This window comes from Falco biarmicus, chromosome 1 (assembly GCF_023638135.1).
Source record: "Falco biarmicus isolate bFalBia1 chromosome 1, bFalBia1.pri, whole genome shotgun sequence".
Classification (NCBI taxonomy): Eukaryota; Metazoa; Chordata; class Aves; order Falconiformes; family Falconidae; genus Falco; species Falco biarmicus.
This window is the reverse complement of record NC_079288.1, coordinates 14,638,110-14,656,865: the sequence shown is the minus strand read 5'-3', so window position 1 is coordinate 14,656,865 and position 18,756 is coordinate 14,638,110. Positions and strand designations below refer to the sequence as shown.

The 18,756-nt window shown below is 56.0% G+C and overlaps 1 protein-coding gene across 1 annotated transcript in view; it reads right to left on the bottom strand.

The window, feature by feature from the left end:
• CLUH (clustered mitochondria homolog) overlaps positions 1-18,137 on the bottom strand; it is a 40,500-nt gene extending 22,363 nt beyond the window's left edge. The window contains exons 1-6 of the mRNA XM_056322662.1: positions 17,952-18,137; positions 3,670-3,866; positions 1,901-2,072; positions 1,595-1,738; positions 1,260-1,387; positions 451-605 (exon numbers count right to left, since the gene is read on the bottom strand). Coding sequence (XP_056178637.1) covers positions 451-605; positions 1,260-1,387; positions 1,595-1,738; positions 1,901-2,072; positions 3,670-3,866; positions 17,952-18,069 — 914 coding nt within the window. The 5' untranslated portion in view covers positions 18,070-18,137. The remainder of the gene's footprint in view (positions 1-450; positions 606-1,259; positions 1,388-1,594; positions 1,739-1,900; positions 2,073-3,669; positions 3,867-17,951) is intronic.
• Positions 18,138-18,756: the final 619 nt, after the last annotated feature.

Genomic DNA, 18,756 nt, shown 5'->3' with positions numbered 1-18,756 from the left:
AGCACTTCCATCAGTACAGCCACTCTGACAGGCACAGCACAGCCATTTTAACAGTCCCTCATGATAAAAAGAAACCTAGTCCAATCTGTGCCCAGCTTAGAAAATTCTGACAGGCTGTGCTTTTACTTTAGGGCAAAATGAGATAGGTGCAATGGTCAGGGAGGAATTCCCTCCCAACTCAAAATGCTGTAATTAGCTGATAACATTATGGAATGTTTAAACTTTCCCTACAGCATCAGGCATTTATCTGCTGTGGAGAAGTGGTACCAGGCATAACTGAACAGCCCAATCCAGTATAGCAACTCCTACAAACCCATGAGAGCAGCAAATTAAAATAGGCTGTTTTCCACCAAAAAAAAAAAAAGCAGCAATTATTTGTAGGTTCTTTTCCAGTGGGCTATGGCAAGCTCCCTACTGCAGGGCAGGTCAGGGAGAATCTTAGTTACTCACTGATTCAAGTAAAATCCTCGAGTGGATGCGGTGATACTGACATGCCGATCCTCCACAGTGATGACATACAAATACATGAGGTCCCCATGCATTTTCCGGTTACCGGGTGGAGGGTTCCAGCCACTCATTGTCAATACCTTTAGGCACTGCAAAGGCTACACAGAAAAACACAACAGAAGCAACTCCTGTCAGCGGGAATTAATTCCCTTGAATTACACAGCCATTTGACGTACATACCAGATTCCTTTTACCTGCCGCCCTTGCTTGGTTCCAGAAACAGCTTACAAAAAAACCAACCACCTGGTCTCAAGAGCACAGCCTTCCTCCAGCCGTCTGCAGTTCACTAATTTGCCTCAGTTTGCCTTTCACACCATAAGACATAAGTGAAAACAGACACCCTGGGCCTTTGGGCTGCACAAGGCATGGATTTCTTGCTGTACTGGTTTTCAAGTGGCAGCTTCTAAACCAGAATCCAAGTGGGAGGGTATGGGAAAGCTAAGGGTAATTTGTAGTGATCTGCAGATCCTGTCTCCAGGACTTTGCAGGGAAGTGCTGTTCTCCCTTCCCTGCCACCCCTCCCTACAGACTGGCCATTTCATGCTCAGCAGATGTCCAGACTCTGTGTCCAGTGCTTTGCACACAAGCTCTTGGACTTTATTCTTTTGGCTAAGCAGTGCTATTCCAGCACTCATTAAGCATCTAGCAGAACAAATCCCAAAGTCCACTTCAGTGCAGCTTTCAATCCCCAAGCATCAGTTTGCTGCAAGGAATGTGCCGATAGCTGTTTTAATGACACAGGAGAACTCTACCTTCCAGTCTCTGTTCTGGGGCTGAAGGGCACACAGGGGTCTCTCTTTGCTACCTGGCAGGATATGTTCAGGAGGGGTGCAGTCAATTTGTTCCATTTCAGTACCTTTCTTCTTCCGTTTTCCACTGTCTAGAACAGAGATAGAAAGTCAGTGCTGACAGACACAGCGTTCCCTCCTCCAGTAATTATTCAAGGAGGAAAGCAGAAGTGCTCCGAGTGTTTCTCTGCACTCCTGAATAATGTGGGACAGCTGATGGCTAATGATGTGTTTTAACTAAGCAAGGAGTCAGGGGAATGAAAACACTGACACACCAGAGAAGCCTTTTTGCCCCATACCTCCCAGGTCTCCTTCAGTGAAGACACTCAAGAAGGACAATGAATTACAGTCCACACCATTGAAAGCATCTGATGGGTCAAGACTCTTCAGAAGGTCCCGAATGTGACGGACATGTATCCTGGCTTCTCGCACTGTGTACGGTTCTGATGAGTGAAAAGGGAGGAAAGAAACTGGGATTACACAGTTGCTTACTCCTTTGGCACGCAGGTCTCAAAAAGGAACCACAGGAAAAGACTGCCAGGTGGCCAAAACCACTCCCTATGAACACCCTCACTTTCTCCCTCCTGAAGTCTGAAGGAACTTGCCTTCCACCACTTTCAGCAGCGAGCCCTCCTGCAGTCCTTCAATAGTTTTCAGCTCAGCAAAGTTGTCTAGGACATTGCCATCCAGCTGCAGAGAGAAGCAAGTCCGGTGGCAGGTATCCTCACGGTCCATCAAAACTTGGTGGATCTCTTGCACCATCTCTTGAGGAGAGACCTTAAGAAGAGAAAGACCCAGACAGTTATTCTCAATCCTCACACGCGTTCTTGCCAAACTTTGTCCCTCTGCTGCAAAATCAAACACCTCTTGTTACCTCTCCAGGCTTAGAAAGGCAGACTCTGGCTCTCCCTACCAGGAAGATCACTTCTGTTTCTGCTGAGAAGGCACTGCCACCTCTAGCAGGGTCAGCCACCCCAGCTCCACCCCTCAGGGCTCGACACCCAGAAATGTAACAGCCTGGTGCTGTGCCGAGCACTCAGCATGGGACAGAGGTGGCAGAGAAGGAACAGAAAGTGGTGGGGGAACCCAGAGACTCTTCCCTTACCCGTTCACACTGTGCATTTGTGGCAAGGCTTTGAATGATGCACATGGAAAACAGACTATTTCCTCCACTCAGTTTGTTGCGGTACCCACGGCACAGTGCGGCATGTCCATGCCAGTGCCGCACCTCCAGGGCATGCCGCCTGCAAGCGTATGGCTCCCGCGATGCAAGAAGCCACCCCAGCTTGTGCACCAGAGCTGCTCTCCTACCTCCCTGCTCTGGCTCCAGCATCACTGACACTGCTCTCAAGCCAGCAGGACTCAGGGTAGTTTACATAAGCTGCTGTAAACAACGTGGCCTGCTATTATTAGCCCATTAAAACTAACAGCCAAGGGGATTTAAAGGAGAAAAAAGCTAGGCTGAGATACAACTAGTTCCACAGGCGATGCAATTTCACTGCACTCTCTGCTGGTCTTGGGGAGATAAGACTTCCCACTGGGTTTAGACTCCAGACATCTCTCCCCAGAACTAGAGATACTTCATTCAAATTATTTTCAGTGAAGTATTAAGCTAAATCAGAACATCCGTTAGGTATGTGAAAGCCTGTCCTGATCTGGTGGCACAGGTCATTGTCCCCATGACACATGCGGAGCTCTCTGTGCAGTGGGGAAGGGAAGACTGCATTGCTCCCTTGATCCTCAGGCTGCCGCTTGAGCTCCCTGAGCTGTGCTAGCACCTGTTGCTGTACTAAGCCCAGGTTAGCCCAAGGGAGCATCATGCCAAAACCATTCGGCAAGCAAGGGATTTTCCCCTCCTGAGAGTCAGACTCAGAAATCCTGTTTTCCCAGAAGCGGGAAGGCCATTTCCCCAGTGCTCGGGTCCACGCCTGCACCCCTTTGAGATGGGCAGAGAGAAGCTACACCTCAGCTCATTCTCCCTCCCCTTGCTTCACACCTGGGATCCGGAACAAAACACCTCCCCATCCTCAGGGAGCCTAGGCAGGCCTGCGCCAGACAGCCTGTTGCTCACATCTCCTTTTCTTTCCTTTTTCTCTAGAAGCCACTGGTCAGGCAGCTTCTCTCCTGCACCCTCCATGCCTTGCTGCCTCCTTCCCCAATTAATGCCACCAAAGGACGGACAAGCGAGGGAGCCGTGAGCACAGTACTGTCCAGACTGTGGGAGCTAGTAGGGGCCTTCCTGGGCACAGTCCTCTGCCCCTTCCAACCTAGCTGGTTGAAGACCGTGCTGCATGTGCCCTGGCTCAAATGCTTCCTGCCACCGCCTCCTCCAGCACCACCTCCATTCCCCTCCCCAGCTGGCAAAGGGAGGTACCTGCAGGGAAAAGGGCTCTATTCCTGGCGCACAGATCTTGACAGTAAATCCCGTGTCCTGTATGACAATGACCTCCTGGTCGTTCCCATCTTCTCCTGGGTCAGCCTCCTCATGGCCATTCTGTCTGGCATCCTTCTCGTCCTTAAGGCTCTCGTGCGGGCCGCTGCCGTTCATCAGTGCCACACCAGACGGGTGCTCTGGGCAAAAACAGAAGGATTTAGACAAGGTCTGAGCAAACAGACAGTCCTCACCGAGTGTTTGGAGACTGGTTCAGACACCACCACCATCCTCGGGCCAACCCAAGTGAACCAGGGGTTAAAAGGCAGCAAGCATTTTATTCTGCACTTGGTGTTTACTAGGCACAGATGTGCCAGGCCCTTCCCTCCCTTCCCCTCACAGCTTAATTAACATGCTCTCACTTGCCTGCAGGGTTTTCGTCTTCCACAAATCCTGTGTGGAGAGGGGAGGGAAGGAAAGCAGGAAGGATGGGTCAGTGTACAACACATTCAGCTTAGTCTTAAGAAGCCTCTTAATTAAAAGAGATGGGCGTGTGGTGCTTTGCAGCCTAGAGGCAGCTGTAACCTCTGCACCAACATGTTACACAGCTCCTAACATACCTCCTGGTACGCTACTGTTGAGCCAGGAGAGCAGGGAGGGGAAGACACGGCAGTTGCATTGCTAAGCTGTGCATCAGGTGGGAGCCAGGTTACTCCACAGGCACACAAACAGCTCCCACGCCCCTACCTGCATCTGGCCACCCTCTGCATTTCCAAAATACTTCGCAGAGATCCCATGGTGCCAGGGCGAGGCTTTGCCTAAGCAATTTTATTCAAGAAAAAGATGACGACATTTTAAGTGCTCATTTAGACAGATGCGTCACAGGGAAGGGAGCTCTCTGTACCTACTTCACTGCTCCAGCAATGAAGTTTTCTTTTCCAATAAGGTGGACAGTGTCAGAGAGCTGATAGAGCTTCCTAAATCTTGTCTCCTAGAGCAGCCTACACCCACCAAACCAGGCTGCAGACCATGCTAAAGAGGACCAAGGTGCTGCCAGAGTAAGCTGGAACAGCGAAAAAGACCCTTTGAGAGAAGGAAGAGACCCTCTTGCCCCCAGCCTGGGGACCCTCTGGCCCAGACGGCAAATGCTGGAAGGGAGCAGGCACAGTGCCCTGAGGGGCGCATTTGCAGTACAGCTGTCCCGTGCCAGCATACACAGCCAGCACACCCAGCTGCTGGACCCCCAGAGCCACACACAGCAGTTCCAGCTTGGTGCTCCCAAGCAGCCGCTCACCAGCTGCGCAAATGGAGCGGGCTGGGGGCTTTCCCAGGCAGCAGCAACGGCCTTTCCAAAAGGCTGCACGGGGTCAGAGCAGCTCAAAGCCAGGTTAACACCATGAGGCTGCTGAGCACCAAGCTACAGTCCTCCAGCCAGCTCCACCTGGCAGGTCTCTTTCCTCCTCCTCCCCTCCTAGCAAGGCATCCATCCCAGCCCTGGCTGTGCTCCAGGGAAGACGGCAGCTCAGCCTCCACCACTTCTGAAATGCAGACTGGTGCCGTGGCTTGAAGACCTAAAGCTGCCACAGCTAGTTCCTGCCTACCAGCCCCAACTGCTCTGGCAGCCCAGAAAAGTCATCCAACCTTTACTGTGTACAAGAACAGGGCTGGAAACGCCACATCCCCTGCACGCCTCTGGAGCGCAACACAGGCTGCAGCAACGAGCCCTGCTGGAGTGTCCCCAGAGGGTCATACTCCTGTTCCAGACTATGGCTGCCAACAGCCAACGCGCCTCAGAGAGGACTGTCAAGGCTGAATTAGGACACTATAAAAGAGCAAGAAACACAAGGAAAGCACACCCGTTCCAGAAGGCAGCAGGTAACAGAGCTACCTTAAGCAGCCTCTGCTGCCTTCAGCATCTCAGCAGCTGCTGTTCATGTTCCCTGTCACTTTGCTTATGTCCCCAGCACAAGCTGTTCATTTCTTTGACAGATGAAGCCACAGGCAAGCCAGACAAGAGGCCTGGCTCTGGCTCCAGCAAGCTGCAGTCATGCTAGAAAGGAGGAAGAAAAGCTCTACATAAGAGTGCCCCAAGAGATGTGGTTTCAGAAAAACCACACCATGCCCAGAGGGCTGGGGAGAGCCCCTCGTCACACCCTGCAGCCAGCACAGCCACACTCCTGGACTGCCTGAACATGTAAGGACAAGGAGGGAGAGCAGAAAAGCCATCACAGAAATGCTACACCTGAGGCTGCTTGTACCATTGACGGGATGACCCGCCAGGCTCCTGAGCCAGGCACAGTCCAGCCCCTGCCCACCCCAGCAGGGAAGGATCCCTGAACTTTCGCTCCTGCTTTAGCAGCCAGAAATGGGAGGCAGAACTTGGTTACAAGAAAGGCTGCAGCACTGGCTGAAGACCCAGCAGAGCCCACCTTCAATCGCTGTGGCAGCGGCCAAAGGCCAAATCCAGGCACAGCTGCACTGGTGCTGCCCACCAACCCGAGACCCCCAGTCTCCACCTGTCCGTGACCAAGGAGCTTTTCCAACAGAGTCACAGATGACAAGCTCGAGGTGCTGCTCACCAACAGCTGACTTTTGCTGGCAGCTGAGGCGTGGAAGGAGCAGCCCGTGGGATGTGCTGGCTCCTGCCTTTCTGCTCTCATTCCCAGCCACGATGCCTGTCCCGATGCTCCTGCAGCCTACCCTACGCCATGCTCAGGCCCACCCCTGCACCTGATAATCATGCTAAAGGTTTGACCAAGGATGCTTTCCAACCAACCAACTCATCAACAGTAGCAAGGTGGGTGCTGAAGCTACCCCTGTGTCACAACAGTTGGCAGGGTATTCCCAAAAGAAACACCATCATCTTTGAGTAAATGTGACTTGTCTTTTTTCTAAGCAAGATCCTGCAAAGAAGGTGCCTCCATAAAGAGCAGAAATTAACCAGCCAGCCTGGAGCTGCAGGTGGGGAGAAGGGAAGCAGTGTATAGGGACTAACCAAACCAGGAGACATGTGTCACACGAGAGCTGAGCACCCATATGCATGCTGGCCTCAAGTGCAGCAAACACCTTCAGCTGCAAAGCAAAGACAGGGAAAGCCTGCACAAGACAAGAAGTCACCAGCCAGGACCACACCTCTGCTGTTCACTACTCTGTGGTATCACAGCCCCAAACTACTGATTGTTTCAGAAATCTGAAGACTGTTTCCTGTCTGTGGAAATACAACCTATTTGCACTTTTCATCCCTCTTGCCCTTCTTGAGTGAAGTTGGGGCTGATACAGCTCTGCACTCTGTAACAGAAGAGACATGTTGAGGCAACACCTTCCTGTCTCCTTATGCCAGAAGATCCAGCTCCAGACAACACTGTCTTAAGTTTAGAAACAAAAGTTAAGCCTGCACTGAAAAAGGCCAGCTGTCCAGCAGGTAAACCCTTTGATTTAAGGCCAGCAAAGGCTTTCCAGTGGGGTTTTTACAGAATGGGTATGTTTCAAAGAAAACTGTGTGTTTTGTTTCAACCCTGGCTGACAGCATGCCTGCCTGGAGGAAGCGTTGCCTGCTGCGTGCCAACATCCTGCGTGCTCTCCCCATGGGCAAGCTTCACCCACCTGCCTGGAAGCGGTCCCCGTGCTGCCTGCTGCAGACCAGCTGTGCTGCAGCCTCAGCAGCACCAGCAGGGAGAGGGAGGCAAAAGCATTGGCCACCTGATTTCAGCACACTCAAGATGGCAGGCAGAGCAACAGGGATACCCGAAAGACACCTGTAGAGACCTCTCTGCTGTTACCTGCTCAACGTTCAAGCCCCAAAGGGGGCAGGAGCTGTGTTATTTGCGAGCTCTTGCCCACAGGAGAGTGCGCCATGCAATGCAGCCCAGACTGTTTCATGGAAGGCAGCTGAGTCACAGGGAAGCGGTTCCACCCGCTCCGGGGGCACTACCCAGCCACTCCTCCCGCTTACCGCCCTGCTCACGCTGCTGGAGATGGAGCAAGGAGATCCCTTCCTGGGTACACGTCAGCCTCGAGATGCAGTTCTGCGGTTTCGACCAAAGGCTGTGACCTCCAGTCGCCCCTGTCACTCCACAGGATGCACCAGCACCCCAGCAAGGACCCTGCTCCTTTCAGCCCCTGGTGCGTACCCCCAGGCATGGCTGAGGCTGCTGAGCTCCAGCTTGTGCTGGCTGGCAGCCGAGCTGTAACTCGATGTTCTCACTGCTACTCAGAGCACAGCGTGAGCAAACCTCGAGTGCAGGCAAGACTACAGCGTCAGGAGAACAGGCAAAGCAAAACACTGAGGAGGGGAGAAGGCGGCACAGACACCACCTCACCGGGAGGAATCAACCCAGGCTCGCACCTGGCAGAGAAGATCACATAAGGATTAAGTTTTGTCTTTGCACCTGGACGACGAGTACACATGCCAAGGTGACAGGCCCTGTTTTAATCACCCTTCCTATTCACAGCAAGCCTGCAGAGGTGACGGGCACCTCACGAACTCAACCAGTCAGGATCCTGGTGTGAAAGAGGGTGCACACCTGAACCTGAATATGCTGGCTGCATACAGTGATAGATAGCACAGATTATGGGAAACGTTAATCACTTAATGTTCAAACAAATCTTCTAAACCAGAGTCAGTCACTAATCCTTTTCTTCGATTATCAGGTCAAAAAGATGGCAACACTACGCTGCTGTGAGTTCGCCTGGTCTGGAGGGACTGCTCCGTAGATGAGGAGTTCCCTTCCCTGCATCTAGTAACAGCACAGATTATCAGAGGCACAAGACTGGAAATTAAAACCCTACCATTTCTGTCACCAAGTTTAGGAGCGCATTTCTTGTTACTGGCTCTAGAGACATTCTGAGGGCCCAAATTCTGCCTTTCCCTCCTCAAAAGCATTTCGAATCCTGAGCAGCATGAGAGTTTCTGCACGATCTTGCGGCCAGCTGGGCCTGCAGCCCAGACACCTGCCGCTGGCATGGAGAGCACACATAGTGCTAAACCAGAAACCAAGCAGCCAGCCCGGGTCACTCACACTGCACATCCCCTCATGCTGCTGGGTGCACCGCAAGACAGCATTCGAGACCAAAATTCGGCCACTGCACAGCAACTGAACAAAACCAAAATACAGTGACAAAGGCAAAATTTGACCGTGAGACTTAAAAATAAAAAAAACCCTGAGTTTCTCCTATCTTAGAAGTCCTGGCAAGAACAAAAGCCACTCTGACTTACCGTTTGGTGCCATGCTGGAGTGACTGGCGTGGACTCCAGCCATGGTACACCAGCTTGGGGAGAAGCAGGAGAGGAGAAAAGCAAGATGCGGCCAAGCAGGCGGCTGCTCCCCTCCCACACTGTAGCAAGTGGCTGGGGCCCCGCTGTCCCCACAGTGCTGGGAAGATGCACCAGGTGAAGGAACATGCCGTCGCTGCGCTCAGGGCAGCCGCGGAGCCGCTCCATCGCTGCAGGTCAGGCGTCTCCCACCCATGGCAGCTCAAGCGAGCCAAAGACTCCAAGCAAATGCTGCTCCAGTCCCTCACTGCCCCATGCTCCTGCCTGCTGCAGATCCGCTCCCATCCTTTACAAGGGCCACGTTTGCAGCCACAAACAAGAGAAAGATTTGCCATATGAATTAAAAAAAAAATAATAAGCAAACCCCCCTTACGTTTGTTTCACTGACAAGGGACAGACCCCTTTGTGGTACACACCCCGGGTGGGATATCTCACCACCTTCCTCCTTTTCCTTCTGCCATGAAGTTAAAACATCACCTGGCCTCCCCTGCCCTTCATCCTGCCCCATCCCACGGGCACATGCAGCCACCACCACCATGACGGGCATACAGTGTTTTGTCTACACAGAGCGTGACAGAGTGCCATGCCACTGAGCACCTAGCAGTGTGAGCTTCTTTTTCTTTCTCCTCTTCTTCTGCTGCTGCTGCTTTGAGGGCAGTGCCTGCGCCTGAGAGTCAGGATCACAGCTGGACCTACTGCCGGGGCAGACAGTGGGGTCTGTCATTACAAAACCAGTACTTGTGCCTCGCACCTCAGGTGACACCTCTTCAGTGGGGACAGGCAGCACAACTGTCCTTTGGGCCGGCAGGATTTTCCCCATGCTTGCTGGCAGAGCAGAAGGCGGCATCCCAGGGCTCCCCAGAGAGACATCAGTACCTCTGCATTCTGGCATGCTGTCTGGGCCCACCGAGGCTGTGTCTAAACACAAGGCTGCTTGTCCATCACCGTGGCCCTGGCCGGTGGGACGTGCTCCAGGGGCTGCATCCCCCCCGTCAGCTGCTGCCACGTGCTCCTCCCGGCGGCAGGATCTATGGGCTAAGCTGCTGTCCTCAAGTTTCATGCAGCTCTGGCAGACCTCAAGCGACAGGGCATGATCGACCAGCCCTGCCGGCCCTTCCCCAAGGTCGGCTGGAAGGACAGCCACCGCACCGGATGCCTCTGTCTGCTGGAGCAGACCAGCAGCGCCAACGCTGGGTTTCAAACAGCTCTTATCACAGACCGTCACTGTTCCTTCATCGTCCTTGGCCTTGGATAGGTCCTGGATGTATTCAGCGTACTTCTGCAGGCTTCCAGTCACTGCCTCGCTGGGGATGATGTCTGGATACAACCCAGCATACTGGGCAGCTTCTGGTATCTCCGGGTAGATGGTGCAGCTCATGGCAGGCTTTGGTAAGAGGGGTGACCTCTCATCGGGCGAGTTAAAGCTGCGCGTCTGGAAGATTAGATCAGTGACATGCCTGCAGCAGTTTGCAAAAAGGCTGTTCCCCATGATCACAGGCAGGCTGGCTCATACAGCACCAAGTTAGAAAATTCAGTTTTGTTTGCACACATATACTGAAGTCCCCGCAAGGCAAACTCCCACGTGGCAGCCCTCACCTGCTGCAGCCAGGACCTGCTCGCCTTCTCACGCAGAAGGCCTCCTTCTCCACAGAAAAACCCTACTTGGCCCCAGGGTGGCAAGACAGAGGGCCAGCAGCTGACTTTGTGCAGTATCCCATGCGCCCTGAGCTCATGTCCTGCGTGCTTGCCAGGATCGGACACCAGGCTCACAGCAGCTCCCCCAAAGCGCTGGTCAGCAACCTTCATCCACCGCACACCGTCGCCCCGCTCCCCAGCCGCCACGCTCACAGCACCACAGTACCCGCAAAGCCCAAAAGTAGCTCCCGCAGCTGAAGCGCTCCTCTCCCTGCCGCGCCAGAACAAAACCAGACGTGTGTCTAACAGGTTCTTCAGGCGCACTCGCGGAGGGATGCCGGCCCAATCACCCCGGCCCAGGGGGGTTATAAATAGCCCGATCTCGAGTGCTGCACCAGTGCAGCATGGGACGACTGCTGGAGCGCTTCAGCGCTGCCAAACCTGTAAGCAAGTGGATGCATTGAATTACAAGGCGAGGGCAGTTACTATGGCACGGCTGGGCCCAGGCACAGCCATCCATACTAAGCAGGACAAGCACAAAACAGCCAGGCACTGAATCAATAAGCAGTCTCCAGACGAATTTTCTGTCCTCTCACCCTGCTCTGCTGTATCAAACGCAAACAAACCACAAAACCACACACCCGCCCCCAAACACAACTCCTCTCTTATTGTTACTTTAAGAAATCCCAGCAACTAAAGCAGAGATTATGGAGCCAGAGATTTCGGCAAGCACAGGGCGCCCCAGGGAGGCTGCAGCCGAGCAGGCCGCAGCATGCCTCTGGTGAGGCCGTGCCGCAGCCGCCTGGCTCCTCGCCTTGTCCTGCCGGGACCAGCCAGGCACCGTGGCCCTCCATGCATCCCGCAGCGTTCAGCTGCTCGGGTCCCTTCAGCCGCCCCGGTTTCTTGGGACGCTTGTGAAGAGCTGGAACTTTCAGACACGCAGTGTGATGTGCAAGAGCCACAGCCTAAACTGGCCAGCCCTGGACCTGCCCGGGAAAGCCTTCATGTCTGGGTAGCAAACCTGCCAACCTCCAAAGTCCTGGGCAGCCTGAGCCCCAGCACAGGTTTCCTCAGCGCTCGTCATGGCTTCAAGGACGGGAAGGGGCACAACTCTGCACCAAGCAGAGGAAAAATACGTGCCACAAAAATCTCAAAACTAAAACTAACCCAAGACCGCAGCGCTCATGTGATTGCTTGCTCAAGGCCAACACAGCACACACAGGAACAGCGATCCCTTCCTCCAGAGGCGGCCCCGGGAAGGCCAGGAGCAGCCCCCTGAGCCTCCATGCCAGCAAGCCACTTGCCAGAAGAAAGGCAGAAATGGGCTGAGGAACAGACCCAAAGCTCTCCACAGGAAACCCTGACTAGCTTCTGTTGTCCTTTTAAAGAGGAGAGGAATCAGAAGCAAGGTCTGTCCCGCTCCAACTCATGTGAGCTCCTGCCCCAGTAAGCAAGGGGCCCCAGGCACCCCCATGGCTGCTCCTCCGGCGCAGGAGCTGCCAGGCCTCGGAGCCTCAGACAAGGCATCCCTTGGCCTCGCAAGCCAGCACCAACTTTCAGACTGCACCAGTAACTCCTGTTTTTCCGATTATTTTGAAGGAGTTCAGATGTATTGACAGCTTCAACTCTTCCTCTTTATCCACAGACCTCTGAAGAGGCAAAACCTCCCCCTGGAGCAGTACCTGGTCAGGTCTCATGAGGCCAAGCAGCATTTCTTCAGCTCAAGCCAAAGCACGTTCAGAGCAGCGGGGTATGTGCTAGCTTTAACATGCAAAGGCTGGTGTCAGTATAGCAAATGCAAATTAAATTTTAGCTGAATAATAAATCAAACAAAATAAATAGTTTAATGAATGTAAATAAACTGACTAAATTAATAGGTATTAGCTCCAGAGATGGCCCCAGTGGAAACGTTTCTGCAGGACATCCCATCAGGGGAGGTGGGAGACAGCAGAAGTGCCTCCAGCTACCTCCCTGGTGGAAGCCACAGCTTCCCAGAAACATCCAGCACTTTAGGTGCAACAAACACTGCTTTTACTAAGGGCCCACGCTGAAATATGAGAGCAGCTCTACTGCCATCATTAAACCCAAATTGGATATAACCCATCTGTGGGTAGAGGTATAAACACTGCATTTATTTTTCAGCAGCTTTGTAACACTGGGGACCGACCCACACAGTGAGCGTAGTGGGGCTGCAGCATGCAGCGCTCTCGACAAGGGCCCTGGGCTTGCTGGTCTGGAAACCTCTCCTCTGGCACTAACAATCCATGGATGGCAGGTGGGGAAATTATTCATTCCTAGCTCTGGTGCATCCACAGTAAAATCTGGCTGGATACACCTAAACAACTCAAGCCGCATTCCAGCCTGTTTGTGGCTTTTCTGTATTTGTATCGATACAGGGACACTTGCATTGCAGCCATGCCCCAGGGCACTCATGGGGTCCCACAGCTGCTGGCTCAGGCACTTACAAGCACCAAAATGCCTCATACTTTGCATCTGGCACCCTGAGTTACCCACGCTGTGCTCTCCACATCTGGGAGCCACATTTAAACCCATTTGTAAACTTTCTGTCTGGCCAAAACTTCGGAAAATTAGTCCTGAACCCAGCTGGCTAGGTGATCCTGCTACAACAACATGCAATTCAAACATCACAGAAAACAGGAACAAAGACTAGGACCTAGGGCAAAGTGCAAAGACCAGCACCAGCAAAAACATCAACTATGTCAGGAAGAGCATGTTTCTCAACTTTAAAGAGAAGAGAGCTGAACGAAGGAATCACATTTCAGGCAGGTACTGAGAATCAGTCGATAACTCTCAAAGTACATGTATCTTATTCTGGGACATACCTTAGCTGCAGAAAGATACCGAGACGGCGAGGGCCCAGGACAGTGAGCTAGCCTGTTAGACTCTGGGTGCAGGGGGACCAGCAGAACATCAGGTTGCAGACAGAAGCAGCTGCACTGGGAGCCACTGCTCCAGAGTGTCACAGGGAAGGCTTTGGCTTCACCCCGTGCTACCACTGGTGCCTGTCACCACAACAGCTCCAGGGAAAACTCCATGCAGCACAAGCCTGGAAAGACCAACTTTGCCAGTCCCGAGAGCCCTACATGAATCTTCACGTGGCCGAGCCCCTGGACCCACAAATGCAACAGGGAGCTCTGGGTAGGGTTTGCAGAGGAGAGCAGACGGCTGCAACACTGTCCTCAGCAGCTCCTGCTGCCTTGCTGCATCCCACGGCACAGATGTGCCCATCAGCCCACAGCCTCCCACCAGGGCAGACCCACGCCAGCTGCCTGGGGCCACACACAGCCCCAGGGAAACAGGCTGGGTGGCTGCTCCCCACAGCTGGGCAAGGGCACGCTGCAAGGCAGCAGCCTGGGGAACTCGCCCATCCTGCAAAATCCCTTCTGCCCAGGACACTGAGCAACCTCATCCTACCTCGCACAGTGCCATGACCCGAGCTGGCACCGGAGCCCACCTTAAGCACAGCCGAGCCCACACACTGAGCCTCCAGGCTGGCAGTGGCTTCACAGGCTCCAGCGCCACTGATGGTAAAAGCACGTTACCCCCAGTGCCTGCGCGCAGGGCACTCCAATGCAGTTTGCTAGCAGGCAATATCCACATTACACTTCCAGTCTTGCCCAGCCACAGCAGCAGGATGCTAGCTAGCGCAGAGCTGGGAAAGGAGGGCTGATGTCAAGCTAACCTGACCTGCAGGAGCTCTAGGCAAGCAGGGCCAGAGTCATGATCCTGCAGTTTTATGCTGTTGGACAGTAACTACATAAAACTCCTCTGAGCCCACAGGCGCATCAACAGGTTGCAGTAGAGCTTTTCTCTTTAAAGTGGAAGGGAAGGGCAAACTAAGGAAACACGTTTTTTTAGAAAACATGCTGTTACTGTAAAGTCACTTAGCTGTAGGGAACCTTACTTCAGTGGCCTGCTTCATAGGATTTTTTCCCTCGGGACTGGTCAAGCAGCTGGTGAGCACCACAGCAGTTATTTCTTCAGCTTGAGAAAAAGAGCTTGCTTCGGTGACTGTAAATCTATTTTCCCACCCACCCCAAGAGGGAACACCTGTCACCCATTTAAGTATCTATGCCAAATTGTCAAGAAAATGCCAGATAATCACTCATTCCGGACTCACTAACATTAAAGAGGTAGAATGCAACAGGAAGGTCAACTGGCAAATGGGTACGTGCAAGCTCCACTACTTAAACCATGTGCTTGCAGGAGGCGAGAACCAAATGCTAACCCTCCACCAGCCTTGCTACTACTGGCAAAAAACTGACTTGCTTCCAAAAAGCAACTGCCACCGCTGCCATGGGAGTAGCCATGCTCTGGTTTTCGCCTTCTGCACTCTGTCCAAGCACTGCCCTGTGGACTGGTTTTACCTCTCAAATGCAAATAAAAAAATGCATGAACTTCAGACCTTCAAAGCTTCTGGAAATAACAACTTTCTAGTACAACCAATAGAGCAAAATTGAAGAAAGCAAAGTGAGTGCTGGAAAGCTGCGCCAGGAGACGTGTGTGCTGCCAAGTTTAGTCATTTACCCACGACAAAGACAAACACAGGGCTCTGCAACACAACGCTGGTTTTACTGTGCATGAGGCGGGTCTGCGGGTGGATTTATCTAGGTGCATGTTCCTGACCTACTTACTTCCGCTTTTCAGCTGGGAAACCCAGAAGCAAGGCTGCTCTGGCAGAGCGGCGAGCTTCCAGTGGGAGTGCAACTCTGCTACCCCACCAGCAGAACTGCTCCAGACACCATCCCCTTGGGTCCCCATCCCCCATCTTGGGGCACAGATGTTGTGTTATTGCATTCCTTTCCTCTTCTTAACCTTGTAGCGGTGATCAGATTTCTCTTGCACAATATTCCTCCAATTCTCCCCCTGAAGCCTGTTACAACCACATATTAAAAAGCCCCGACAGCCAGCAATTCAGCCCTTTCCAAAACACCAGCAAACCGCCAAGGTCAGGCGACAGACAGCGATAGCAGATCCCGAGATTAAGAATCAGTCTTCTGACCTTGTTGCTAATGCACAGCTACACTTACCTCCACAGCAGTTTTCCATTATCACCTGCATTCTCTGCTTTTTTAACAGAAGATGTGGTTGAAGATATGGGCAGCCAGGAAGAACAGAGATGGAGAGGCCTAGCTAGAAAAAGAGCAAATCTTTGGGCAAGGCAAGGTTGAAAAGCATTTTACGGTAGCTAGAACCACTGAGAAACTTGCACAGCAGACAAACTTGTTCTAAGGCAGTGACAAGCCTACTAACAAAAATAACCCAAGAAACACTGCACACAGTGGTGGTCTCGATCTCAGGAGAGCTAGTAAGAAAGGTAACTTAACCCCTAACTGCCTCCATCAGAAATCATCACAGGAGCCTCAAGTGTTCACATGGTGCTGGGTTTCTGCACTTGGAAGGACGTAGTTTTGTCCAGCTTGGAGGCAGCCATCAGCAGCCAACAGCCCTCTCACCCTTCAGAGGTGGAGAAGGCAGTGCCCAAGTCCCAAAGTGTGGCACGGCGGAGGGTGCATGCCCTCACCAGAGGCCCACCAGGCTCCTGCCCGCTGCCCAGCAGCACCCAGGGCCACCCTCGGACAAAGCAGGCTGCCCCAGATGGGCGCCATGCGGGCCGTGGGGGGTACCCCACTGCCGAGGCTGGGTTTCCCCTGGCAGAAGGAGAGGCCTGGGAAGCTGAACCAGAAGGCTGTCGCCAGCGGGGACAGGCTGCCCCCACCACCACCACCCAGCCCAGCACCTCTGCCTAGGAGCTGTGCTGCCACAGGCACCGCCTCAGCCCCGGGCTCCCAGACAAGACAGGAACCTTCCTCCCCCTCCTCCTCCCCGGACCCAGGAGGTGCCTAAGCAATCGCACAGCGCTGAAACAAGGGGAGGATTTTTCCACCTCCCTGCCTCCTTCAGCAACCAGCCTGCGCCCGGAGAGGCAGGGATTACACTGCGTAACATTTTAACCCAGCTGCTGGCACTGCAAGCGTTACGCCTGCTGTGAAAAACGGTGTGCGGGGGGGGGGGCTTTGAGTACCACGCTCCTCGCTCTTGAACCATGTCCAACCTGCTACAGCACCAAGAGCCAGTGAACTTTGCTTTAGGTGACAAACTTCAGAAATTCACCTTGCCACCATAAAAATCAGGGGAGGGAGGAAGCGGTAGGTCATTCGCTGAGCGGATACAAGTGCCCCGGGGCTGAAGGCCAGCCACAAACCACACTGCTTCTGCTTTTCTTTTTCCTTGCACACTAAAGATCAGAGAAAAAGGGTGAGCCCGAGGTGAGCGCTCGGGACTGTTAACTTCATGAAGACAGAACGCACCCAACAGAGCAACACCCAGAGCAGGGGCAGCCCCCCGCGGGGTCTGCACCTAGGGGAGGTGCTGGGGACCGTGCGGGCAGGGGCTGCACCTCGCCCCTGGCCTGAGCCCCCCCCCCGTCTCTGATTTAACGCAAGCGCAGCCTGCGAGGAGCCGGTTAGGACAGGCAGTTTCCCGCTGAAGCTGCCAACAAGCCACCTGCCCTTCCTGGGAAAACCCACGTTGCTGTGGCTGTTTCCCAACGCGCCAGTGGCTCCCGCACCCCACGCCCGGGAGCGCGGCCCGCTCCCGCCCTCCGCACCAGCGCCCAACCACCGGCGCACCCACGGGGGCACCCACCGCGCGCGGCCCGGGGCCGCCCCTACCGCCCGCTTTCTGCTCGGCGCCGCCGGAGGCCGCTCCCCGCCGCCAGGGCCCGGGCACCGGCCTCCGCCCCGGCCCGCCCCGCCACCGCGGGGCCGGGCCCAGGGAGCTCACGGGGCCCCGAGCGGCCGCTCCCCCCCCCCCCGCCTGCGGCCGCGTGGTGGTGCGGCCCGGTGAAGGTGACCTTCACCGGGCCCGGGGCTCCCCGCTCCGCCGGGACAGGCCCGGCCACGGCCCCGCCGCTCCCCCGGGCCCCCGCTCGGCCTCGCCGGGACGCGGAAGAGCCGCGGGGAACTCGCCTCCCGACCCGGTGGCCTCCGGCCCCGGCGGCCAGCAACTCCCCGGGGCTGCGCAAAGCCTCCCCGAGCCGCCGGGCGGGCGTCGGGCCCCGGCCCGGCCTCCCCTCGAGATAATGCGGGGCCCAGGGGCGCCGGGAGCCCGACCCCGCGGCGGGGCAGGCGGGCCGGGCCCGGGCCGCTCCGCCGGGCTCTGCCCTGCCGGGAGGAGCAACCTAAGTTGGCAGAAGCACCGCGGGGCCCCGCCGCGGGCCCGGGGCCCGCTCCCCCGGCACCCCGCCGCCCCCCCAGGCAAGGCGGCGGCAGAGCCTGCCCCGCCGGCGCGAGCACCCCCGGGGGCGGGCGGCCCGGCCCGCGCTCCCTCTGCAGGCCCCAGCGCCCCCCCTTACCGGGGCGCTGCTGCGTCTCCGCCGGCCTCCTGCCGCGGGGGGCCGGCTCCTGCTGCTCGGCGCCCTGCGCGACGGCCGGCACGGCAGCCGGCGGCATCTCGTCCGCCTTAATGACCATGGGGCCGCGCCGCGCCCGCCCGCCGCGAAGGACAGCGCCGCTCCGGCCCCACGTGGTGCCGCGACCCCCGCGCCGCTACGGCGCGCCGCCCGGGACCAACCTCCGCGCCCGGCGGCAACGCCTTAAAGGGGCCGCGCCGCGAAACGCCCCTCCGGGCGGCCGCCGCACCCGCCGCGGGGCCGCGGCGTGGGGCCGGGCTGCCGGGGCGGCCCCGCGCCAGGCGGGGCGGCGGGGGGCACGGCCAGGGGGGGCCCGGTCAAGGTCACCGGCCGCCGCGGCCGCTCGCTGCCGCCCCGGCTGCATGCGACCTTCCCGCAGGCCGCAAGGTCGCCGGGCGGGCGGGCCGCGGCCGGGGCGGGCCAGCGCCCGGCGGGTCCCGCGGGGCTGAGGGGGCGCCCCGCCGGTGGCGCGGGGTCTCCGCACCCGCCGGCCCCGTTCCCGGGCGGCGGGGAACGGGCGAGCGCCGGCAGAACGGCTCAAACCCCGGCGTCTTCCCGCGGCGGGCGCCGGGGCCGGTAGGGCCCGTGGGACACGCTGCGCACCCCTCGCCCCGCGGCCAGGCATGGCAGGTAGCCCCGGCCGGGTCACGGCGGGGGTCGTGGGAGGGCCAGGAGTGGAAGGGGCCTTAATGGTACCCCAAGGGGTCGCGCTCTTCTCCGGAGCGAGTGATCTGAGGAGCGGGAACGG